Source organism: Columba livia, chromosome 2 (assembly GCF_036013475.1).
Source record: "Columba livia isolate bColLiv1 breed racing homer chromosome 2, bColLiv1.pat.W.v2, whole genome shotgun sequence".
Lineage (NCBI taxonomy): Eukaryota > Metazoa > Chordata > Aves > Columbiformes > Columbidae > Columba > Columba livia.
In genome coordinates this window covers 2,305,810-2,332,384 of record NC_088603.1, presented here as the reverse complement: position 1 = coordinate 2,332,384, position 26,575 = coordinate 2,305,810, and the positions used below count along the sequence as shown (strand labels likewise).

General features: G+C 45.0%; 1 protein-coding gene across 7 annotated transcripts in view; it reads right to left on the bottom strand.

Moving 5' to 3' along the window:
- Window positions 1–24,075, bottom strand: part of ALS2CL (ALS2 C-terminal like) — a 58,503-nt gene extending 34,428 nt beyond the window's left edge. For 2 of the 7 annotated variants that reach the window (XM_065050224.1, XM_005512115.3), the window contains exons 1-3: window positions 23,937–24,075; window positions 2,596–2,704; window positions 1,555–1,747 (exon numbers count right to left, since the gene is read on the bottom strand). In XM_065050224.1, coding sequence (XP_064906296.1) covers window positions 1,555–1,747; window positions 2,596–2,704; window positions 23,937–23,939 — 305 coding nt within the window. In that variant the 5' untranslated portion in view covers window positions 23,940–24,075. Of the gene's footprint in view, window positions 1–1,554; window positions 1,748–2,595; window positions 2,705–3,115; window positions 3,268–14,821; window positions 14,887–15,305; window positions 15,446–15,711; window positions 15,826–16,331; window positions 16,610–23,936 lie in introns of those variants that run through there. The other 5 variants (XM_005512120.3, XM_005512119.3, XM_005512116.3 and 2 more) reach the window with 5 other exon arrangements.
- Window positions 24,076–26,575: the final 2,500 nt, after the last annotated feature.

The following is a 26,575-nucleotide window of genomic DNA, read 5'->3' as shown; positions in this document are numbered from 1 at the left end:
GGTTTAACTGACTCACTGATTTTTGCACAATTCTTGTTACAAGAAGTTTAAATCATCCTGGCATTTAGCATAAGCAGATGTAAACTTGCGCAACTGTCCTGGAACGCAAATCTACAAAGGCTGAGCTTAAGATTTCAGCGTCAGCTGTATGAATTTCTGCAGTCCGAAGTAAAAATATCAGGTGTCTCACGACAATGTGTCTCATCCCACACTAGAGGGAGATCGAGCCATATTTTGTCAGCAAATACCACACTTTCTTCCAATAGTGGTTTCAGATAAGTCATGTATTCTGTACAGACTAATTAGCATTTATTACATCTTCTGGGAACATGTATTTACTGCTCATTTTCAGCCCCCTGAACAGGGGCTTTGCTTCCTCCTGTATAATTTCAATAAGCATGAGACATTGTAGGCTCAGGACTGCACAGAGTGAGTCATCGAGTCATCAGAGGTGGGGTGGACACCCAACAAAACCAAGTTTTAATTTCAAAATGAGAGGAAATGAGATCTTGAGATAAACTTCTCCTTTGTGTCACCTGAAACCTCAGCATAGCTTTTCATCTTTTAGATGCCTTTTAAAGGCAAACCAATTTGAATTCCCTGACTCAGTGCCCAAATGAACAGCACACACCGTTCCCTTTGCATGAAGGCAAAGTTTGTTGTGCATCACTTTCTACAATGATGCTGTCCAAGCAAAAACAAAATATAAAGTAGCCCTTTCTTCCTCCTCCCTCCACATGCATAAAAACCAGCAAAACCAAGGCAAGATTAACAACTATATCTGGGAGCCAATGCGCCCAATTTCCATTCCTATGTGGGTATCAAACTGCACAAGCCCATTTGGCAAGCGTTCAGCCACATTTGTGGCCAATGTGATGAATGAAGGATTGAACACTGTCTGATCTTTATGTCATCTCAGATGTCCATAAAGCATTTTTCATCAACACACAAGTTATACATGCTACAGTGGTTTTGGTAAACTTTTTATTTTGTGTTGCAGACAGATAGAGAGCAAACATAATCAATTATAGAAACAACAGTAGGGCAGTATGCTTTTTCACATCACGCCACATCCATCACTTGCTATCTTATCCCTTGCCAAAAGCATTAAAATGTGGAAGAAACACATAATATGAACTGTATCTGATGACATCTTCCTCTCCTCATCCCTATGAGCCCTTTAAACCTGGTTGTGCATGCGTTTCTGTTCCTGATGACAACCCAATCTTTGCTCTTATAAATTCCCCAGGCACAAATCCTCCCTCTGTCCACTTCTCATTTTTAAGATGCATTAAAAAACCCTATTCAAAAATATTCCACCTCTTACAAGCACACACAGAGCTACAAAAAAGGCTAATTATTATGCTGTCTGCACAGATGCCATATTCTGTAACATTTCTCCTGAGCACTGAATGCAATCATTTCCCTGTCCTAATTACCGAACGCTAGTGGACATGACTGAACAAATTAAATATACAAATTAATTGCACCAACCTACCAGTTAGCTGATAAATTGGGTCCCTTAACACTACTCCAAAATGCTTCTGTACTTACTGGATATAGAGGCTTAGGAACAGGTCCCCTTTCCAGACAATATAAAAGTCCTGGACACAGAATGCCTCAGACGTGCTGCATTTTTGTTTCAATATCCGGTAATTTTCTTCTGTGAGGTTCCAGAGAGCTTGAAATCGGTCATTCAGGAAGACAAAGAGCTTAAAGATCTCCTTTCCCTTCTGGTCACTAGGCTCTTTGAGGAAAAGATGGGGGGAAAAAGGCAATCAGAAAGCCTTGGCTCCAAGAAGTCTTGTGGAATTCATTGCCTATACCTGATACTCAGGCCAGTTTTTCAGTGTAAAGCACATGTATTCTTATAGGAAAACAATGCTAGGGAGGAAGATGATGATTATTTATGGTTGTGTCCCTGTGATGGGCTTTGTTCTTCCCATTTTTGTGGGGTGTGTGGTCAAGGCAGCCTGAGAGGCTCAGACACGAGCACTGGAGAAAAATTTTCTGCCCCTGGCTTAAAGGGCTGTTCTCTGTCTTTTTGGAGTTTAGACCAAAAAGGCAGTGACATGGAGAGGGAACCACCCTAGATGCCTAATCCAGTTGCACCACTTTTGGCCAGACAGGCTTGTGAATATTTCTACAGATTTGTTATTTCAGTGCAGCTGCTCTGATTTACTGCCAGCTCAGAACCTGCACCCACAAGTTGTGCTTTCAGAGACGGGCATGGGCACTTACTGAGAGCTGGGAGGCAGAATGGGCACAGTTTAGGGGGTCGCATATACATGAGAAGCATTTTGGATTTCCACACAACATGCTGGAAACAAGCCTTTGAATGGGGGTAGAGGCTGACACTTATTAAAAACTGGACTGGTATCTAAAAACAACAGGAACCACAGTCCTAGGCTTGAATGAAAGGCCATAAGCACCCTTAACAACTCACAGTCTTAAATGGAACAATTCTACATATCAGTTACTCCAGAAAACCAGCTCCCAGTGAGGCCATGAAGTTTCAGTTATAATTCCCTTCATAGGTGTGCCAGTGAGTCAAGGCTAGAACTACAGACTAAAAACTGGTCCGCTCTGACCTACCTGCCTGGAGCAGAGGCTTGAGGACAAGAGCATCTATCCGTGCCAGGCATGCTGAGAAGGTTTCTTCCACTTGGAGCAGCGATGCAGTTGGTTCAGCCATGCACATGTCCTGGACACAACACAAAAGGCACATGTAAACTCCTTTGCGAGAGCATTCATCTACCAAGGCTTCAGTGCTCGTTGCAAGCAATCAGCTTTTCCTGCTCTCGACAGCACAGGCAGATGCAGTTGCTGTCCTCAAAAAACGTTTGAAAGTGTTAGAAGAGGAAATGGGAACCCAATAGGTTCAACATGAGCTGGTGTCACAGATCATCACCAAGGCTACAGCCCATTTTCCTGATGCCCCAGTTGAAGATCCTCTCAGGTGGGCCACGATACCTCTTCCACATGGCTTGAAAGGCCCTAAACTTCTTCATGTGTGTAAATCCTGCTTAGTGCCAGATTCATTCTCCCAGAAGAAAATCCCTGAAGTACAAACCAGCAAAGGATGAAGCAGAACACCTCCTCCCATATCTCTCACCAGTTTTCTGCCCAGGTGTCTCAGCCTACACTTTTTGGCATCAAAAGCTATTGTACGGAGCTGCAGAGCCGTGCCAGCCATGCCCACACATCCACCCCTCCAGAGGAACAGAGATCTGGTGTTACTCCTTTCCTGGTTATATGTCACAACTGCTGCGTCAACAAGGAAAGCTTGCCTAAAGTGGAAGTGGGCAGCACTTAAAAAAAAGAGGCAGCAAACCCATGTGAGCAAACTCCAGTAGGTTCCTCCTTCCCAGACTTAGCTCCCAAAAGAAACGTATCAGAAGAAGTGAACACTAAGAACACGTCTTAGGAGACTGCTCTGGAAAAAGGTCTGCTGATGAAGATGTTATGGGCAGAATCAGCCGATACTGCTAATTCAAAACCCTGTGATCTTTTTGACTTTGTGAAGCAAAACAGCAAACTCAAGCGACTGAATATGATCTGTACACATTTATCCTTAGCCTGGCTGCAGTGCATGCTAAAAGGCTACATTCGCGATAGTAAACAAACAAGGATATGGTATTATGCTGCAAAGATTCACATCATTAAATTGGCAGCAGAGACTTTAGCACAACTTTTGACATCTCAGACATGGCCCAGGGACCATTTGAAATGGGTAGTTTGCACATAGTTGTGCTGGTTTGGGAGGTAAGGAGAAATTAGCTATGCATAGGTTATGTCATAAATACTTGGTTATGGAGCAGGACCTGATTTATTTATTAATAGAGTCCTTGGACTGTCCTCAGGAGAAGCTGAACTCAGGCTATCTGCTGGTGGCATATTCTTAGACATCCTGAACCTCTACCCTGATTGCTACAAACAATAGGTGAGATTTATTCTCCTTCTGTTGAGATGCTGGGAAGTTAGACATAGAAACCTAACCGTACTTTATACTTCATGGAAAGAAATTCCATGGACTACAAAAAGGTCACCTGGGTGGGGTGACTAAGTTAGGTGGGAACGTCTCATTTTTATGCTTCACATGTGGGTGGATACCCTGCTATATAAGACTTTGAGCTCCCTAAAGTCACAAAACTCTGCTTAGGAACTGCCTTTCCAGGTCATCCTGGAGCTTGGGCTGAAATGGTGTCATAGAACAAGGGACACTTTGCAGTTTGAACGGTCAGCTAGCCTGGTTTTAAGTGTTCATTCAGATGCAGACCCAACTGACTGCACAGATGAACGACAACGTCTTCTCCTTAGTAACCACTGCCTCTTAGATTTCATTTGTCTGAAAAATGGGAAGCATTACAAAATTCCATAATCTCATTAGTTTGAAAGTTTTCGTACATCAAGGTCTGCATGACCATAAAGCTATGTTTTGCAGGAACACCGACAATTCATCCCAGAGGATAGCTCTAGGAATGCAAACAGGTCAAAAAGCTGGAATCTCAACTCCTCCTGGCCCCTCCCAGGGAAGGAAACTGAGCCAGGAAAGAAGCAAAACAAACCAGTAGCCAGACAGCTCTCACCCCACAGCACAGGACAGATCTAAGAGTTGTTGATTTTTTTGCTATGACCTAATCCCCTGTCTTGTATACACAAAGATGAAGTTGTTTCTCACAGGTCCTAGAGAGCACTCAAGCTTGTTAGAAATTTCTGAGCAGAAGTAGTTTGCTCATTAATGTTTACAGATATATAAAGGGTGAGTGTCAGGAGGATGGAGCCAGGCTCTTCTCAGTGACAACCAGTGATAGGACAAGGGGTAATGGGTACAAACTGGAACACAAACGGTTCTACTTAAATATGAGAAGAAACTTTTTCTCAGTGTAGGTGGCAGAGCCTGGCCCAGGCTGCCCAGGGAGGTTGTGGAGTCTCCTTCTGTGCAGACATTCCAACCCGCCTGGACACCTTCCTGTGTAACCTCATCTGGGTGTTCCTGCTCCATGGGGGGATTGCACTGGATGAGCTTTCCAGGTCCCTCCCAATGTGTAACATTCTGTGATTGGTGAGTAAAATCAGGCTGGATATATGACAACATTTCAAATGCTTCAACAGACCAGCAGGTAGTCAGTGGGGTCATATTCGGCTCACTGAGGTCTGATGGGTTTTATTTATTTATATTTTTTAAAGTCTGACTATTTTGTCTTTTTTGGGGAGGAAGAAGGGAAGACGATTCCACCACCATTTCAGATCACTCTGCTATGAGAGGCTCTTTTTCTCTACTTGGTCCTCCTTTAATTCTGCAAGAAAATGTTTTATCTTGTGCAAAATAAAAAGAATGAATTCTACATTCCAAGATCAGGTGGTCTCCCCCAAACTCTTAGACAAACAGCCAGAGAAGCCACCCATTCACTTCTTACAGATGGCTTCATGTAAACCGAATGACTCAAGCCAAGGATGCGGATACCCACAGCTTTGCTCCACAGGACCATGACAGTCCATGAGCAGAGGCAGGTGGATGAGGAGTCTTCTCAGGGCCGGAGACTACATGTGCAACACTACAGGAACATCACTGCTGCAGCCTAAGTGTTGTTTGGTTACTTCTGTAATGTTCACCTGGAAATCACTACGGATTTCCAAGGTGTGACCTACTGATCTGGATGCACCATTGCCCCTTCCAACCATGAGCAGGTCCCACAATCTGATGCCTGCCCATCTGCAATCCAGGTTTACTGGTGGTTTAAACTAAAGGACATGACAACCTGAGCTCAGACCTTACAGGGATGACCCCAAAGCACTCTCATGGTGCAGGATGTGGTTTGAGAAACCCCTGAAACAACAACACTGTACAGACACCTAACCTGAATCTGCAAAACTCAGAACCATTTGGATAGTCTTTTCCATTAACCTGATACAGAGTTAACACAGTGTTTTGGTTTGGGTTTGGTGTTGCTTTTTTTCTTTTTAGCAATCATGTTCTCACCCTTCCTCAGAAAATTTGTGGTCTACTTCCAGCCTGACCATGACAGTCAGGGATCATTTGCTAAGCAGCATCAGCCAGCTTTCAAAACAGCCCTTCCGGCACTACAAAAAGACATAATTGCCACATCACATCACTCAATAAGGTACATGTGAGTTTCAGCCACTATTTCCAGGCTTTCCCCATCAGTTCTGTGAGAACAGCATTTGCACACTTATTCTAGCCCAGCCAGGCAAAGAAGATTGGAAGTTCGTTGCTTAGTGAACAAAAAAAACGCTGGCTCAGCCACAGAGAGCAAAGGAAACAATAATCAGGACTGTTCAAGGGCACATGGAGGTCACGTCATACATTCACATGTGTGAACAACTGAATGCAAACTCCAGTGTCGCTGGGTGATGGGAGCACTGAGCAGAAACCTGGGGCTGCCACATGCTGTCTTCACCCGGCCTGGATGCAGCTTTCACATGACTCCCTGTGTTGTAATTCTGTGTTTGCTCTGTGAATGACAAGGGAAGCTTAGATTCATAAAATCATCGAGCAATTTGGATTTGAAGGGACCTTTAAAGCTCATCGAGTCCAACCTCTGCCATGAGCAGGGACATCTTCACCAGCTCAGGTTGCTCAGAGCCCCGTCCAGCCTGGCCTGGGATGTCTCCAGGGATGGTTCATCCACCACCTCTCTGGGTACCTGGGCCAGGCTCTCACCACCCTCATTATAAAAAATTTCTTCCTCTAACTTGAATCTCTCAATTTTTAGTTTAAAACCATCACCCCTTGTCCTGTCATAACACGCTCTTCTAAAAAGTCTGTCCTTATCTTTCTTACAGGCCCCTTTTAAGTACAGAAGGGCTGCAATAAGGTGTCCCTGGAGCCTTCTCTTCTCCAGCTGAACACCCCAACCCTCTCAGCTTGCCCCAGCTTGAACAGAGCCACACTTGGCCTGTTCACAAGGTTTTAGTCTGTTCTCCATGGTTGGCTCTGCTGCCAGAGAGTCAAGACTTTTGGAGATGGTGCACTCCTGATGGCCAGAATTGAAGGCGATGCACCTCCAAGGAAGAGTCCACTAGCACATAGCATGGCATCAACTGGTTTTATGTGCAAAATCAGAAAGTCTATGGCCTTCGACAGTGAAGATTTCCACTGGCAAAACAAAACAGCCCCCAGTCTGCTTCAGGCTTCCACGAGGAATGATGAGATCTCCATAGGAGAACATTTACCTATGGATGGAATTCCTTAAATGAAGGGACAAGAAAGCTGTACAGCACAGGTCTGTAATCAGAGAATGGACACATAAGAGTATTCATATAAAAACAGGAAAAAGACCTTGAGAAACAGCTTTTGTAGGAGTCACCAGATTTATGTGGCTTATCATGGTCTTGGCCTGTCTGCTGATCATGACAAAGGGGGCAGAAAAAAGGATGATGGAACAGCTAATATCAACTAAGTGTCTGCTGAGCATCCAATAGATGGGAGCAGCTTGGGTCATCTGGAGGAACATTCATCCTCAGTAGGTTCTGTCTTCTAAATGCACATTTCAGCGAGAAAATACATGTCTTGAGGAGACTCAACAGTTTGTTATACCCAATTTCAAGTAACTGGCAGAAGGGTGGGTGGAACAGATAGGAAACCAAGCAAAGAGACATTTTGGTGAAATGCTGAGCCTCGTCAGCTTTACATGGAATCTGTAGCTCTGAGGCAGCTGTTCCATCAGAAAAATGTCTGGAAAGCCCCATAGATCTCAGATGTGACACAAAGTTTCTGATGGAAACACACATCTAGTCAAACAATCTTATCAGATCCTGTGCATTAAGGAACAATCTGCACATCCACAGAAGGACTATTCATTTTCCATCTTCCTCTTGGGAATACCCCTCTGCTTTGAAGATTATCAGTCAACAAAAGCACTTCTTAGACTATGCCAGATTTAGGGAGTGCTCAAGGCGTTTTATTACTAAAGCATCTGGGATGTAAATGCCGCAACCTATGAGGACAGGATAAGAGAATTGGGGTGTTCAGCCTGGAGAAGAGAAGCTCCGGGGAGACCTTATTGTGGCCTTTCCAGACTAAAAATGGCCTACAAGAAAGATGGGGACAGACCTTTGAGCAGGGCCTGTTGTGATAGGAGAAGGGGTGATTGTTTTAAACTAAAGGAGGGGAGATCAGGCCAGACATGAGGGAGAAATTGTTGCCCCTGAGGGTGGTGAGAGCCTGGCCCAGGTACCCAGAGAGGTGGTGGATGAACCATCCCTGGAGACATCCCAGGCCAGGCTGGATGGGGCTCTGAGCAACCTGAGCTGGTGAAGATGTCCCTGCTCATGGCAGGGGGGGCAGTGGATGAGCTTTGAAGGTCCCTTTCCAACCCAAACTGTTCTATAATTCTACGACTATATTTCCTGTAGGCCCTCCCCTCCTTAAACTCTTTTCTTTCCCTGCATTGGCCCCTTTGCAGCCCTTTCCAATCTCATCCATCCTTGCAGTTCATAATCTTTCTACAACTAACTGTCTCAAAAATGAAGTCAGTCCATCAGTTTGTCACATACATTCCTCAGGTGTTCCTTCTCCAGCAGGCGGATTGGACTAGATTGATCTTTTGAGGTCCCTTCCAATACCTAACATTCTGTGTTTCTGTGATTCTGTTATTCTGAGACACAGGCCAAGTTTTCCCCTCCCTGCCCTTTGAGAGGCAGCAAAATTGAGTCTATCATTGTCACAGAGGCAGAGATAAAGCTGCTTTAATTCAAGCTCTAGTTTAGAAGTAAATAAAAACATTCAAAATTGAAGCCAAGAGGTACTAAAGATACTTCTCTGTCAGGGTGAACCTGAAACTCTTCCTCAGATATTGCTTTTCACTCTCTAGGTCACTTTCTCTCATGTCAGTAATCGTGTTGCTTCTAACTAAAGCATCTAAAACCATCTAAGAATGCAATACAGAGCATAAGCACTTGGACTAGTAAACACCTCCCCACTTTGCAGCAGGATACAGTCTAAAACATTTGAAATTTTAAACTCCCTTCTTGCCAGTCTGTCTTCTAGATGCCCAGAATTTAGTGCTTGGTGTTAAGCACTCACCCACCCTTTACATGAGCATTACATCTTTCCCCAAGCAGTGTATCTCTCTAAAGGATGCACATTACAGGGTAGAATAATATATAGTTCTGCACAAAACCTGCTATTAGGGAATTTCCCCCTCAGAAATTAGCAGATAAACTTATTAAAAGTTTGCTGTTAGAGTGAGTCAATATAGATCAGCGCTGTACGTCACATCACAGAGTGTGACATAACAGACAAATCTCAGGACCTTAGACCAGAATGAACATAGACCTACCTAGCTGTTTTGTCCCCTTGGTCAGCTCAGTATCTGTACAATCATGATTAATATGACAAAAAATAGATTTTTGGGGGGAGGAGGAAAAAATACATTAGCATTAAGGATTGGGCTTAAGGAGATTAAAGAAAAAAAAAAGGGAAAAAAAGGAAAGATTTGTAGATTTGAGCTTGAACCATAGACCCTAACCTTCTTTGCCAGATTATTTTTTACCCTGGATCTGTTCGCTAGCGTAGTTTAACTTACTATCCCATAAACATGCCCACGAGCAGAGTGGGATCTCCTAATTCAATTCGTAGTGCCAGCTTAGAGTCTGTAAACTTAGGAGCTCCTTATGCCATGGGCGTAAGCTCAGGTGTCCAACACGGAGATGTTCCTCTTTCTGTCCCAGCCTTTGCTGCTCTTCTCTAGGATCCAAGTATCCTCACAAATCCTAATTGTGTTTCCAGATGACATCCCCCGCTTTCACATGTCACACTCCAGCTGAGTCTGCATTCAGGCTGGCACAAAGACCATTCTGTCATGTGGAAAAACAATTCCAGGCTTTGTTTAATCAATGCACTGGAGCAAATTCTCTTATTCAGACTCTGCTCTTGTCAAGCCTCAGATCATCATGACTCGGGATGAATTAGTGTTCAACTTACTGGAGCCACCTCATGAGCAGACAGAAACAATGTAGGAGTTAAGAGGTAATTGGGAATAAACAGGGCAGAAAGACAATAGAACCCCAATCCCAAATCAGCCCTTAGCAGCATAAAAAAGAGGAAGAGAACTACAGAGATAGAAGTTACTTGGATTAGGCTTTAGCATGGGGTATAGGTAGTATGCCAATGACAACCATGTGAAGGAACTAAAGGGTTTTTGTTCAACATTTGTTGAATAAAATAAATTTTGTTCAACATTGAGGTTCTTAGGGACATGGTTTAGCGACAGTGTTAGGTTAACAGTTGAACTCAATGATCTTGTGGGTCTCTTCCAATCAAAATGATTCTACAATTTTCCTTACCAAGCGAAATTGCTGAGCAGGAAAGCAATGAAAGTAGGTAGGTACAGTACACCACATAGTTCAAAAACATGAGAGGATTAAAAAACCTATCAAGACTCCCACCCTGAACACAAGACCCTCAGGCTTTCAGTCAGTCCTCTACTCTGCCCTGGTAAGACCACATCTGGAATATTGTGTCCAGTTGTGGCCCCTCAGTTCCAGCAGGACAGGGAACTGCTGGAGAGAGTCCAGCGCAGCCACCAAGATGCTGGAGGGAGTGGAGCATCTCCCGTGTGAGGAAAGGCTGAGGGAGCTGGGGCTCTGGAGCTGGACAAGAGGAGACTGAGGGGGGACTCATTCCTGGGGATCAATATGGAAAGCGGGAGTGTCAGGAGGATGGAGCCAGGCTCTTCTCAGTGACAACCAATGATAGGACAAGGGGTAATGCGTTGAAACTGGAACACAGGAGGTTTCACCTAAATTTGAGAAGCAACTTGTTGGGGGTGAGGGTGGCAGAGCCTGGCCCAGGCTGCCCAGGGAGGTTGTGGAGTCTCCTTCTGTGCAGACATTCCAACCCGCCTGGACACCTTCCTGTGTAACCTCATCTGGGTGTTCCTGCTCCATGGGGGGATTGCACTGGGTGAGCTTTCCAGGTCCCTTCCCATCCCTGACATTCTGGGATTCTGTGAGGCCATACAGCAAACATTTGGAGCACAGTACAGCCACCTCTACCCTCAAGCCATGGGGCCAGTTCAGGACAAACAGCAGAACAATCAACATCACCATGTATAATTAAGCCGTGGAACTCACTGCCACAGAGTCTGTCATTGCTATTAGAATACTACACATGCATTCAAAAGCAGCTGCACCAATCCATGGAGGAAAAATAAATTAAAAGCTAATAAAAACAAAGCCATCAACTACAGCTCGGGAAGTCCCTGAGGAGGCAAGGAGCACACATGGAGGAAGTATTACTACAACCCTTTCCAGGTTTTGTGGTGTTCTTCTCCAGGCATGTTCTTCTGCATTAGGAGAAGTGAGATAGAATCATAGAATCACAGAACAGCTGGGGTTGGAAGGGACCTTCAAAGCTCATCTCATCCAACCCCCGGCTATAAGCAGAGACACCTTCACCCAGCTCAGGTTGCTCAGAACCCCATCCAGCCTGGCCTGGGATGTCTCCAGGGATGGGGCATCCGCATTTTCTCCCTGGGAAACCTAGGCCAGGGTCTCACCATGCTCATTATAAAAATTGTCTTCCTCTTGTCTGGCCTGAATCTCCTCTCTTTCAGTTTAAAACCATCACCCCTTGTCCTATCACAACAGGCACTGCTAAAAAGTCTGTCCCCAGTTTTCTTTTAGGCCCCCGGAAAGCCTGCAATAAGGTCTTCCCGGCGCTTCTCCTCTCCAGGCTGAACACCTCAACTCTCTCAGCCTGTACCTCAAGCCTGGCTTGATATTGCTGATTTTTCACATCCGTCATAAAACTGTTTGTGGTCGCCTCCACGGCAGAACGGACCTCAAGAACTGAAGAGACAGTGCAAGGTTGCCAAAATATCGACCACATAAAAAAACTCAGCAAATTTAGGATAACAGTATGTGGCCAGGAGCTTATGAAGGGTCAAATAAGCATTCAGTACTGTCTTCAGAAAGTGGTGAAGCTGTACAATAGATTTTTCAGCCCAAGGAGGACCTTTCTCCCCCCCCCCAGACTTTTGTTTTCTTCCACCTTCAACACAGAAAAACAGGAAAAACAGGAAGCTATGTGTGGGGGAGGGATGTGTGTTTTTCTTTTTTCAAAAACAAGGAACGCAAAAGCTTTACATAAACCTCATCTGACACAACTTTTTTCTTCTTTCTTCCCCAAACCCAACTTGGAAGCTCATGTCACTTCCTTACGGGCTCACTCTTGAGCCCAATAAAAGCAACCATAAAGCTCTAGTTGACTTCAAAATGACAAAATCCATCTGCCCTTTCTGGCTGTCTGAATGCTGAACTACCCAGCCCAGACTCTCTTTGTCGCCAACAAGGAGACAAGTTCAGCTGAATTTCATCCAGCATCAGTGAGATGAGCAGACCTCTGGGCATACCTGGTCTCTCTCTGCACTAACTACAGAATTAAACAGCTCAAATGAGACCCTCTGCTTCTTGAAAACTAAGGCTAGATAAGATCACTTTCACCACAATCAAGGATATAATTCAGCCTTTGCAAATAGCAAGGCATGTACTATAAGGACCACAGGTGAGATGATGATTACTTAGTGGCTTAATCACCCATGGCCTTGTATCTCCCATTATCATTATCACTTGCAAGCAGCTTATGCATGCAGAAGCATAACTATTTTGACCCAGCAACCTGGGGCTACTGGATGAAACTCCAAACCAAACCTGAAAAAACTACCAGGTATCTGGAGGAAGCAAAGGAGATTGTGAGGAGACTCAATAATTCTCTATTGAAGAAGAAACATGGGAAAGCCAGAAGACAACACCAAGGGACAATTCTTGTGTCACAACTCTGGTAGTAGCTTTGGGATCAGGAGCTCCTCTCCTTGGCTTCATACTCCCAATATCCTTACTCTGCTTTTCCAAAGCAAATGGAATTTCAGCATGGCATCATAAAGCAATAAAAGTGACAGAGTGCTGCACATTTGGCTTTAGAATACATATTACCATCTACATCAAACCAGTTTTGAGTCAGACTCTGAGTATCAAAGTCTGAATTACAGCCTACAAACTAACCCTGAGGCACAAACAATATCAGAGGAGTGTCCCTTGTGACAATGGGAAAGCTGGTAGCATATGCTTCACATATGAGAGGGAGTCCAATGTATAACAATGTCTTCTCCCTAAACCATCCTTTCCTCTCTAGACATCCAGAACTTGAATAGGGCCAGAGAGGATTTCACTTCCTTTGTGCTAAAAGACAGAAAATCACCATGAAACTGAAGCAATAGCCACTTTTGAGGTGTTTGGCTCCACCAGATATTCACAAGTGAGGCTATGGATCTATCCTCTAGCTGCCCTGCCTTTTGACACCACTACTTGCCTCTCCTCCCAGCTTACAGATGTTTACTTATGCTAGAGGCCACGTTCAAAAGCTGACAACGTGTCACTACAAAATGCCACCTACAAAACCTCCCAGATCTGCCCAACCAAGTGAGCCATGCAAAGCCTAAGCACTTCACAGTAACCCCAATACAAGCCAGAAATAGGGCAGGGCTTAAGTCCTTACAAAAGAACAGGAAAAAAAGAACTTGTTTGGATTAGTTTAATCTATGTACTCAGCCTTTCTCTCCTTTCTGTTTGAGTCCCTTAAACTCCCTCATATCCAGAAATATTAACAACAATCGCGACTGAAGAACTGCCAGATTTTTCTTCCTCTAGTGCCCAAGGCCTTTACCAAAGACCAATTGCAGTAGGAAGCTTCTAGTGTTTCATCAAACCCTTCAGGTGGTCTTGGAGGACAAATTACAAGCCACTGAAGGCAGGACAGACTTGCAAAGAGTCGCTAGTGCTTCCTGACCTCTGATCATCATTCTGGGACGCCGCAGTTCACTGAGGTGCTTTGAATGCCAAACCCCAGGTATTTTGATGACCTGGAGAGCTGGTCACAAGATCTGACAAAACTGTTTCACAAGAAAATTCCTGTTTGTTGAGCACAAAGTACTTTGCATGAGCGCTTTCCAATTCAACAGGAATGTAAACAATACCAGACCAGGTCAGGCCAGTGGTCCAGCTAGTCTGGCAGTAAGAATAAGAGCTGTTATTTAGAGAACAAACAGAAGCTTGGCCACTTTCTGAAGTTCATTCCTCTGGTATTCCCCAACCAACCAACTGTTGCATCAGGTATCTCAAAACTCTGTTCCTAATATCTGCCTATGGACCTGTTGTCCTTTGATATATTTTATCCCTTTGAACTTACTGATATTTTTTGCCTCCAAAATGCATTAATGCATTCAAGGCAGGATAATGAAGGACAATTCTGCCCGATTTCCTTGCAGACCCTCAAAAATCTTGTCTCGCAGCTCATTGGGAATTGAAATCATTGCAAGAGGAATAATGAAAGTACCAGACTCGGGGAGCAGCTGCAAGGTCTAGGAAGCTTCCAGGCCATGGGAAATTTCCACAAAGAGACACAGCTTTGGTGCAGGTCCAAATTAAACTAAGCTAAAGTTCAAAAACAGTCCCTCCTGTGAACTGCAGCTCTTCTGGCTCTAAACATGTAGGTTTTTTGCTATATTTAAAAAGCGTTAAGTGTGTCACTGTTCCCCTATAATTGGGCCTTTGACCCATACTTTTCACTTGACACCTGCAAGCTTTTGACCGCTTCCCTCCCTTGCAGAAACCCAGGTGAGCTTATCAGCCTCTCTCACCCTGGCTAATTAGCTGGGTATTGGTTTCTTTACTCTGTCAGGTGAGCTGTGCAACCTCAGCGTGAGTGCTCGGGTTACCAGCCTTACTTCATCAGGCTTGTGTTGCCAGGTTAGGCTGGAAAATCCCTCCCTCCAAACAGGAGCAAGCCTCAGCACACCTGGCATCAGGCAGCTGCCTGCAGGACAGGGACCGTGCATGCACATGCTTCTCCAGCATCCCTTTCTGGAAAACACAAGGCGAAAACAAGCAGAGAATTTAATATCTCAAGTCTGGACCATACTGGGAATTAAACGCCTTAAAGACCACATACTTTCTTTATGTAAGGCCCATGTATTCTCTAGAGGAAGCACAGGGCAGCATGCAAGTGTGTTTTATAGTCCAGGAAAATGTACTCCACACCTTTGGCCACTTGCACAGGTAAAAGTTCTACCTGTAGGAAAAACTCCTAAACTTTACTCTGCCTCAGGACTTTTACTCATAGCACATACAACAATCCCTTCAGCCTGCTAAGGCTGGTCTTAACACCCTTCCTACAGTACATAGCCAAACATAAAACCGAGCCTGAGGATCAATGGGAAAACAACCAGCCAACGAATAGGGCTAATGAAACGCAAAAATAACCAGCACGTAGAGCGACGTACCTTGCATAAGGCGGCCAATTAAATTTCCCCCGTGGTAAAGGCTACGGCAGCAGCTTTTCCAAGCTTCCGAGTCCTGAAATACTCGGTGCTCCCAGAGCCGCCGCTCTCCCCTCCCACCTTTCCCTCCCACATCCATCCGCCTCGTTTGCCGAAACACAGATCTGGGCCTGTTCATTAGATGAGACACCCACAGAGCCCAGAGAGACAATTACGAAACCCTTGCAAATAAGGTTTCTAAAGCAGTTGCTTGTTATTTGCCTGTTTTTCAGAAGGAGATTTTGTGATCTGTGCTCTTTCACCTCACGTGTTAAATAAACTTAAAATACAAGAACCCGAAAGGGGAAAGGACAGGATGTGTTTTCCTTTGTGCAGTGGCTTTTCTCAGCTCTAATTCCTTTTCACCTACAGCACATTCCCACAGCACTTTGCCAAATAGAGGTCCTGTGCTTTTTCTTCTTGTTCTGCCAGTCTCTCCCCTCGTTGTGACTCCGGCGGTTGCTGCAGCTCGCAGACGGAAACCCTGGGAAACAGAACGTTTCCTGCTATTCAGAGCCCGCTGTGGAGAGTGTGTGACAGCCTGCACGTGATGCCTGCACAGCCTGTCCTCTGCTACACCTCGCCCAGCAGTAACTATTTCCCCTTCTTCCAAGAAAAAGCTAAAAACAAACCCAACCCCACCCCACTCCCAAGTCCATCTATCAGGAGGACCCAGAATCCTCCCCAGCCCATCAGTTCAGGCTCAGCCACCACCCCACCTCCTAAAGCACAAAAGAATTGTCCCAGTTGATCCACAATTACAGCAAATCCGCACAAGTGTTTTGTCAAAGCAGCAGCTGCCACCATACACACTCTCCACTATTATAATAGATAATGCTGCCCAACAAAAGCCCCATGACCTCCCGTTCTGCTTCAGAGCACAAACAAAGCCCCATTCTTTCCCAAGCACTCCGACATGTTACGACTCAGCAGCTCACATCCTCCCCGGCTATACGATCTCAAGGACTTTTACAAAACACTGGAACTTACTTCAGGCTGAGGGATCAGGACAGGTCAGCTTCTGTAGCAAGGATTCTCAAGGCGTAACAGGAGGCAAAAGGTGTCTCAATGTCCTTTTGTTTGTAAAGATTCTTCTATTGTGATGACTTCCTTCCCATTTCCCTGGACTCCTGGGATCTTTTCAGAGTGGGATGTGCCCATAACTCACTGTCTGCCTCAACACAATGGTTTACACCACACAGGCAGGCAGAACAGCAGCTCTTCTAGGCAGTGGGGGACAATTCCAGAGGAGGATACAGGCAAGGAATGGGAAGGATGAGCGAGCAATGAGCTCACTGCCGGCCCCCCTACCTGCTCTGCAAGCTGCGAAGTCGAAGAGCTGGTGATCAGGACTTTGATGCAATGACACACCTTTTTCTTCCAGTCTAAAATTTGGAATGAAATCAGATTTTCCACATCCTGAAGGAGTTCTCCCTCACAAGGAACTAGATGGCAACAGGCATCTCAAGACTTTTTGAAGTCTTTGCATTGGTGCTTGAGCCCAGGAGGACTTTGCAGCTTCCAGCACCTATATGGATGGAGATTCCTTCCTGGCAGACCTTACAATAGTGCCCACTCTCCAGAAAGGGGAGAGGGCTTCAGAGGTACCAGCAGCTCTGCTCTGTGCTGGGGGTGATGGACACTGGAGAGCCCACCTTACATCTAAGGTCTTCTGCTTCAACCCGCTGAGCACATTTGGCTCTGGGCCTCAAGCTCAGCTTTGTGGCTTGTTTCTGTACAGTTTTGATCAAGTGTCTTGTTGTGCGTGCTTCAGATTAATGTTTTTTCTCCCTGTTATTCTGTTTAACTCCAGATGAGTGATGCAGTGTTGAAACAAAGAGGGGGTGTAACGGTTTGATTTGGGACACCTCTTTTACTTCTGCTTTTGTTTCTTCTGCAGAATTCCATTTCCAGTCATTTAGTTAGCTTTGCTGAAGTGCTTAGAATTCACATGAATGTCATGTTCGGCCTGAGACCTCCAGGCTGCTTCTCAGCCTTATCCTCAAGGAGCAGCAGCAGAAGCTCCAAGTTCTGATATTTGTGCCTCTGCATTTAATCCCTAATCACCCTTGCTCCTTTGGATGCCTCTGACAGCAGGTCAGACAGCCAAGATTTTTCTTCATCTTCCTCTGAACAGCTTCACATTCTTGATCCCTACATGCCATCTTCAACAGAGATAAGACCTCCAGTTTCTAGACCAGGATATTTCCCCACATCGGCCAACCTGTGCCCATTCCACAGACAATTCATCTAATTGTTCAGCAACCACCAGGTTGCCACAGGTTACAACGTGAATTGATGTTCTTTTACTTCAAAACACTGGGCCAAAAATGACAGCAATTTGCTACTACTTGAGCAACCACTGAGCCAGCCTAGAGTTAGGACCACTCAGACTCTGCTTGCATCCATGATGGGAGCCTTCAACACACTGTGGACATCTTTACATCCAGCCTTTAGGACTAGAATAAATTTGGGCTGGACACAAAGGGTAAGACACAGCATGGTCCATCACCTATATTGTACAGACAGTATTATCTTAAGATAAAGACTGATACAGGGTCTCAACAGTGCTCTGCTGTCCAGGACACTTCTGCAGGAGATAGGACTGTGATGAGGACACAGATGTTTTAAGAGCATCTAAGGCTGTGTTATGAGATGCACTTCTCACCTTGTAAATATAATACTGCAATTGCTTCCTTATCCTGCTGATTTGAGGAGGAAGAAACATAACCAAAGACATATTTTGCAGATAAGTAAGAAAAAATGTCCTGTTTTGATCTCAGAAACTTGTTTTTAAGACTTGAATTAAAAAAGACAGTAGCCCCAAGAGACTTTCAATGCTAAAAAAATAAAAAGCAAACACAGCAAAATAAAACAAATCAAAACAAAAAAAATCAGGGACACATTCACAGATGGAGCTTTTCTTTTTTTTTTTTTTTAAATAAAGAAGTCTATGCCTGATTTTTTGTCAGACCTAAGCTTCTCCTACTAATAGGTTTTTCATTAAATAAACACAGCGGTTTTCCACAGAAGTCTTTATAAATCTTCCCTATCAGCACCAGGTCTCTCTCCTGTAATCTGAGCAGATCGTTGTTAATTAATTTCTTGCTGGCTATCTGCAGCCACAGATCTTAAACATGGAGCACGTGGGATCATTCCTAGCCAGGAGCTTAGAGGATGCTACTAGCATTCATTTGTCTGCAGACAGCAATATCAGCTGGTTCAGGCTTCATATCCTGCTGTTCTGCCTGACATCGGTTTTAAATCTTCATTTCCTATATGCTTGTATGTGTCACTCTGGGGAAGGTGGTACAAAGCCAGGCTTAACACCCTGACTAGAAAGATCCACTGAGGGGATCAAGGAGGGGCAGTTGTAGCGCGATGAAACCAATTAACATCCTGTCTCCAAGAGGTCTGCCCTTAAATAGATGGCACAGCAAATTGACATTCAACCACCTATAGCAATTAAAAGCATTTCCTTGTCTAGAAACACCAAATGAGGTTTGATCAAGAAATCTCTAAGAGAAGGAGTTCACCTTGCTCTTCCTGCTTATGGTTTTTAGCTATGAGGATAGATCCTCCACAAATCTCGCCCCAATTTGTACCTCATGAGAAACTTTCTCCTTTCATAGAAACAAAAATCAGTTTGAGTTGAAAGGGACTGTTAAAGATCATCTAGTACAACCCCCCTGCCATGGGCAGGAACAGGTTGCTTGACCAGGTTGCTCACGGCCCCATCCAACCTGACTTTGACCGCTTCCAATGATGAGATATCTGCAGCTTCTCTGGGCACCCTGTTCCAGTGTCTCACCATCCTCATAATTTCCTCTAAGTACAGCTTCCCTGAAACAAGTTGCCTGTTCCATCAAGGAGTTTTGTTTTGTTTTGACCAAAGCCTATTTATAGTCCAAGTTCCTCTGCTGAAACTGGGTCCTAGGGAAATTCTTGAGTTCTGGGGCCAGTGATGCTGAGTCAGCTCTGTTGGCCAGCACATCTTTGTATCACCAGGGCAATACCACCCCATGTTACAGGAACTGACCATTTTGGAAACAGCTGATGTATGACTCAGTTAAAAGAATATCCTTGACTATGCCAGCTCTGATATGGGGCTGCTGAAACATGTCCCAGAGCAGCAGCAAACAGCCAGCAGCATCCCATGCCCACAGCATCACTCAGTGAAACCTCAGCTCCTGCTTACCCCTGTTTGAAGGCGTTTGAAGACGCAAGAAAAAGAAGCAATTTTTTTTCCCCCACAAGCTATAGCTCCTCTTAACATAAATCCCAGTATCATAAAGCTATTTTTTTAAAAAAAATCAGCAGCTTCATTCAGCTCTCAAGACATCCTAAGAGTTTCAGATGCACATCAGTGTCAAGTAAAACAGGATTAAGCTGGGAGATGAAAGAGTCAATGCAAATATTAGATGGCACAAGGCACATAATCCCAGTTAACACCAAACTGATATTTCTGCTGCCTTGCTACATCCTTTGGAAAGGAACAAGGTAGTCATAGCTGGTGGGACCTCATTGTGTTATGCTTCAGCCAGCTAAAGATCTGACACAGCACCCACCCCAGACAGGAGAAACAAGCTGGAGTACTCAAATCCACTCACCCAAGGGACTCTAACATGGAGGTGGATGTCTGATCCAAGCACGTACTCCTTAACTCAGGTGCCTTGCAAGCCCAGAAGCACAATATTTGTACATGCTGTTGGGAAACTATGCATGGAAACAGTAGCTAAGTGTGCAATTATTCTTATCTCATGCAAAAGAAGTTTCACAATCTTCTTGATAACCAAATTTGTCCTGGTTCTTTTTACTGAGGCAAAACAAGCCTTTTCCCTAAAGGACAAGAGAGGTGTGCAAGGCAAGAATGATTAGAAAACAAGAAACAAGAAACTGGGATAGACAATGGGTACAGACATGTTTTCTACATCTGAGAAACCATTCAGCAACAAACCAGCACACAAAACAAACACTTCTAGAAATTCTCCAGCCTTGTGTTAGGATGCACAGAAGAATTCGGGTACACATACTGCAAAGAATAATGTGTCTGCATCTGCATTTGTGTTCATGAGAGACAAAGGTGACAATCAGACAAAACCAGGGACACATTGCAACACAAGACTGACCAGGAGGAAGGCAGGCACAGAACATGCACAAGGAGAGGAGGCAGGGAAAATATATCAATATGCACTCCACATCTTTCCTTACTGCTTTCATTTCCTTAGGTAGGAAACCCCCATGCAAAGTTAAGAGACTGAGTCTTCCTACAACTTCCAGACTAAGTATCCGCTAGACAGAGAGCTCAGCTGCAAACTGAATGTCATGGTATTGGTCGCACACAAGTTCTCAGCTTGAAGAGTCAAAAGTTAATCCCTGGAAGTGTGCACAGTCTAGACATTTTAGCCTCAGTTGAGCAATTAGATGACCTAAATACCATTTCCCTACGTCTTTACATGACCTTCAGCAAGTCCACTCCACCTGTGCTCTCCTCTGTTAAGACAACAGCTGGTCCTGGCACTGTCTCTGCTTACATGTCCATGCAGTGTGGGGTCTATGGCAGACCCAGTTCTTAGCACCAGCATTGCTGAAGGTCCATCACCGGCAGGGACTTGCTACAACTTCTTTAACTGGTATAATTGCCAAGTCATCCAAAAGTCATTGACAAGACCCTAGACAGACAGTAGCTGGTGGCCTTCACCAGATAGTGCTGGGCTCTCTTTAGAGTAAAGAGAGCTGGAAAGGGGCAAAACCAACCCAGAGCACACTGACCGTCACCATAAGGGACAAAACTTTGGTCCTAATCCAAAGACCAAAACGTACCCAAGAATAACATGTCTCCTTGTGCCTGTTAGTCAAGCTGTACCAGTTCCTTACTGTGTTGGATAAACTCCAGCTGCAATGAGATGGTGCTGAAACTGTGCATCATGAGCTGCACCAACTGGTCCCATCCTCCCCGTCTCACACAGAACAGAAGATTAGGCTGCCAAAGCAGGAGAACTAGATGATCATGGTGGGGATGGTCACCCTTTCAAGGTGTACCCCCTTCTGTGTTACCTGTGGTACTTCCCTCTACCCTGAGGGCAGAAGAGCCAGTCAGGATGTCATTCCATTTGGCCGTAGCTGCCATCCAAAGGTCAGGCTGCTACATTGCTCTCAGAATTTTGAAAAGCTCAGATGGTTTAAAGACACCTTGGGGAGATACCAAGCACCTCTACAATCACACCCAACCCCACATCATATCCAAAGGCATAAGTTCACTTAGGACACCATACCACATGATGTTACATGATTAATATGCTTATTGCTTAGTAAAGCAATTCTAATTCTTACTCCACAGAAGAAACTAGATGGAAATACCTGTCCTTAGAGAAGCTACCTTAACAATGAGAGCCAGACAGTCCAGGAGAGGCATAGGGACTCTACTTGAGGATTACTTCTCTGTGACAACAAACAGAGAAAAAAGGGAGCCTTTTTTAAATAAACCCATGATGGCCACTTAGTTAAAAGAATGAAACATGACTCAACTCCAAAGAATTTACTGCTCTGTGGCAGCTTGTCTAACTAAAGGCTTTGCTGAAGAGGAAAACAAACACTAGCCTCTTGCAGCCAGTCCTAATTCAGTAGGAGGTGCTATAGTCAGAAAACAGGAAACAGAGAAGAAACCCCAACACTTTCTTATGTCAGCACCAAGCTGTCATCTTTCAGCTCAGAACAGCTTCTTCCTCTCTGTAAAGTTATCTGAAGCCATGAGCCTGTCCATAGTTAGTGGGATGGATATGTTTCCAGAAAACCATGTAATAATAAAAAAGTATTGTATTGCCCTTTTGTTGTAGCAGAATGGTTACAACCCTTCTGGCTCTGAAAATTGCATGAAAATTTATCTGAGTTGGAGCAGAGATGTGGTATCAGTGAGACAGATACACAAGTACTTCAGTGCGTGAGTCTTTTAGGCTGCGAAAGAGCCCAGCTGGACAACAGCACCAAGGTCTACAGTGCTTGACTGCAAGAGGACTATGACTTTTCCAGGCCTCTTCCAAATGCTCTGAGCAGGGTGGAACAAACCCAGCTGCAATGCTGAAACCTTCTTCCCACTCCTTGGCAAGTTATGTCAAATGCATCCCACTGATGGATCAGAGGAATCCAATAGCCAGAGGCATCTGGCACATGGAAACATGAAACAGGAGCAAGGGTGTAGAGCTACAGATAAGTGAGAGACCCACTGAGGGAGGATGGAGAGCAGAAATCACCTAGATTTTCATTCTTAATGCATGTGACATTTCTTGTGGCCAAGACTAGTCCCACCCCCATCACCCAGAGGGGTCTATGTACATCTCCTGAGAAAGCCACCATTTGATTTGAGAGGTCTGGGAAAGACTCTTCTCAAACACAGGCAGTGTGGGAGAAGATGACAAGGGCCAGCCAGCACATAAGCAACCCTGAGGAGCACAGCAAGTCTTGGCCCAGCCTTCTCCCCTGTTTCTCATTGCAGTCTATGGCTTCCTCACAAGGGGAGGAGAAAAGGTAGGGGCTGAACTCTTCTCTTTAGCAACCAGTGACAGAACCTGAGGGAATGGCAGGAAGATGTGCCAGGGACAGGTTGGACATGAGGTTCTTCACCCAGAGGGTGCTGGACACTGGAACAGGCTCCCCAGGGAGGTGTCACAGCCTCAAGCCTGACAGGATTCAAGAGGCATTTGGGCAACACCCTCAGACACATGGGATGAAATCTGGGGTTGTCCTATAAAGGGATAGGAGTTGGACTTGATGATCCTTGTGAGTCCCTTCCAGCTCAAGATGTCTTATGATTCTATCCCTCCCAGTTCCCGAATACTACACTGAGATACCAGCATAGACCAGACAGCCCATCGGCAACCTACCAGTGCTGTAAGAGCAATAACGAGTCACTGCCACGTTGTTCCCGGACACAGGGCAAACCATGAGGAGGTGACCTTCCTTCTGCGGCCACATGAGGTTGGTGGCCCTCTCCTTGCCTTTGAGCAACCTTCCCACTGCACCACACTGACCAGGTCTAATCTCTCCCTTCAGTGGCTGAATGGGGACAGCAAGTTCCTGTTCCACTTCAACCTGTCCTTGCAACTACAAGGCATGTCAGCTACATGAGTCCAACTGCCCGGAGACATGGTGCTAGAGAAACAAAGGCACCTTGTCCCACAGCATTGTGGTGAATCACACCATTACATCCCACTGCTACGGCACACACCCTATCAGCACCGGGAGGGATTTTGTGAATATTTGCCTTGATGCAGCTAGGAAATGAGCAACGTTTTGGGTTTACAGAGGCAGAGATAGAAGGATTTTGCTGAATTCTCAGCCTCCCACAAACCATTTTGCATCTTAAACATGGATGCATCCTTTCCTAACCCTACAAAATACCCAAACAATAAACTTTGGAGAGAGACACTGATATTGAACATCACCCCATTTCCCAAAGCTGTAACCCTCTGATCTTCCTCATGGCAGAGACACGAATCTTTTGCAGTAGGACCATAGTCTCCCATGAAATCATTTCAACAGCAATTCAGTAGCATCCACCAGCAGCCAAATCCCACCTGAGCATAAAGTCCATCTTACCATGAGTTGAGCTGTCAGCAGGATATATATCCATGTGAACAGACAGAGGAGCTGGTGATGAAAGCTGCCTGTTCTAACTTTTCAGCTGCTTTCTTTACTCACTTTAAGGGGAGGGGAAAAAAGAAAAGGAGGGGAAAAAAATAATCAAGGAAGTAATGTTCCTCTCCCAAGGTGCACTGCAAAACATTCTTGGTAGACATGGAAACCCCTGGCAGGCTGCCATCACTTGGCCAGTCTCCACATTAAATTTCAGTGAGCAATTCAATACTTGAATGGCTTTTAGAGAATTTAAAGGGAACGGCAGCCGTGGATGGGTGATGTGGCGGCCACTCCCTGTAGGCAAGCATTTGGGGTGTTCCTGAGTTTGCCTTCAGCTCTGTGGGGAAGCTCATCATGCTTCTGCGGTGTACAGGGCAGGCAAGTTATGACAGAGCCATCTGAAGACAAACCCAGCCTCCACACTTCTACAAAGGAGGTTTCCTAGCCACAGTCTTCAGGGACTGATGGTAACCTTCAAATCCCTAAAGGGAAGCTGTGAAGATGGAAGGAAAAGTGTTTCATGGTGCTCTGGGGATTAAACTGAAGTTAAAGGCACTTAAGAAGATTCATTCCTTCCTTCTCCTGGCTTCTACCTTCTCCTGGCTCCCAGCTCTCCTCCCCTGCCCTGGGGCTGCCTCTTCTTTGCTCATGGTTGGGCTGAAGAGTGATGAGGATGTGGGAGAACTCCCTGGAAACCTCCAAACACCTGGGAGAGCAGAAAAGCGCATAGACTTGGGACCTCGCTGCTCTGCAGGAAGACTGAGGAGAGGAACCCTAGAAGTGATTGCTGGAGGTCATGTGGGCTCTTGGATTGTTTGGACAAAGATGATCCCACACAGTGGAGACCCTACACCTTCCCCCAAACCCCTTATTCCCACTTGTTCAGGGACATGCATTCTGCATGGTAAAGGGTTATTTCTTTCTGAATGATGTGACAACGCTGTAACCCTGCATGGTGCTTATCACTACAGCTTCAAGGTGCTTAGAAGCACATGGATGAAAGGAATCAACGTGCACCCAGCAGAACAAGCAGCGCAACAGAGCTGTGACCTGCACAAAAGTTACCCACCGGCTGCATCTCAGATTTCCATCAACAGTGCCTGCAAACAGCTTTATGACATGTAAGTGAACATGAACACACACACACACACAGAGGATACTCAACTTCTCTCTTCAGAACATTTCTCACAAAAGAGGCTTGCATTAAAAATTGCTATTAAGGAATCCCAGCTACTTGGCAGAAAAGTGGAGAGGGACGTTTTGCAAGGGCATGTAGTGGTAGGACAAGGGGTAATGGCTTTAAACTGAAAGAATGTAGATTTAGATTAGATATAAGAAATAAATTCTTCCCCATGAAGGTGGTGAGGCACTAGAACAGGTTGCCCAGAGTGTTGGTAGATGTCCCATCCCTGGAATTGTTCAAGGCCAGACTGGATGGAGCTTTGAGCAACCTGGTCTAGTGGAAGGTGTCTCTGCCCATGGCAGGGGGGTTGGAACTAGATGATCTTTAAGGTCCCTTCCAACCCAAACTATTCTGTGATTCTATGATCTATGAAGCCAGAATAAAGCAAGATGACTCATGTCCCTATTCTTTTCTTACATGCTCAGTGCATTTCCAGGGAGACCAGACCTCAAGTTCCTCACAGCTCTTCATGCTTTTACCAGCCACCCCAAATGCAGGCAGAGAGTGGGAGATGAGTCTGGCAAGAGCCACATCCCCTTTCAGTGGTTTGACCCCTGGGGCTCTCACTGCTCTGAGCCAGCTCGCAGGGTTCAGGACCACGACGTTCTCCCAAACGACATCGTTGTGCTTTTACTTTGCAACAATGCCAACACCGCAGGGCTTGGAGAAGTGACACGTTTAGCAAGAGCCACATTTCATGTATTTCCCAAGAGGATGCAAAAGACACAAGCTATAAATAGGAAACTTACAAGTTTAACAGCGCCTGTGGTTTCACTCAGGGACTGGTGGTCATCCACTAATCAGTGAGTACATAACAGCATGTGCAATGTGGGCTATGGGTAACGTTCTCTGGTGAGGGGTCATTGCTGGTAGGGCTGTATATGGGAAATAACAACTATTTCCCCTCTCTCTGCAAAGTGCACTTCCTCGCTGTTGCTAAATTCAGGAGTTTTGCAACACTTTTTTTTTTTTTTTTTTCACTACAAAATATCCATTTCAAGGGGTCAGGTCAACAAATTAGAAGTAGATGCTTGTATAGAAAGAGTTTGTTGTCTTTGTCATGAAAGAAAACTTAAAAAATAAATAAATCAATAAAAAGAACTCTGAAAGTTTAAAGGAATAGAAAGCCAACATGAAATCTTATAATTTAAAAACCCAGAAGGAGATCCTTCTCTGATCTGCTCCATGTATTTTCATATTGTCCCAAAGGAAGAAGCTGAAATGAAGTTACAAAGTGCTGAAAGGTCTGGAGTCTGCAGAAATCCATGTATTTCATTTTATTTTCCCTTGAAAACTAAAGGAGGCACTCTGCTTCAGTGACCCATATATAGAGTAAGAAATCTGAAGGCTGGAAAAAGAAGATCAGGTTTGTTTGTGCTATTTTTGCATAGCTCTTGGCACAAATGTTTTCCAGCAG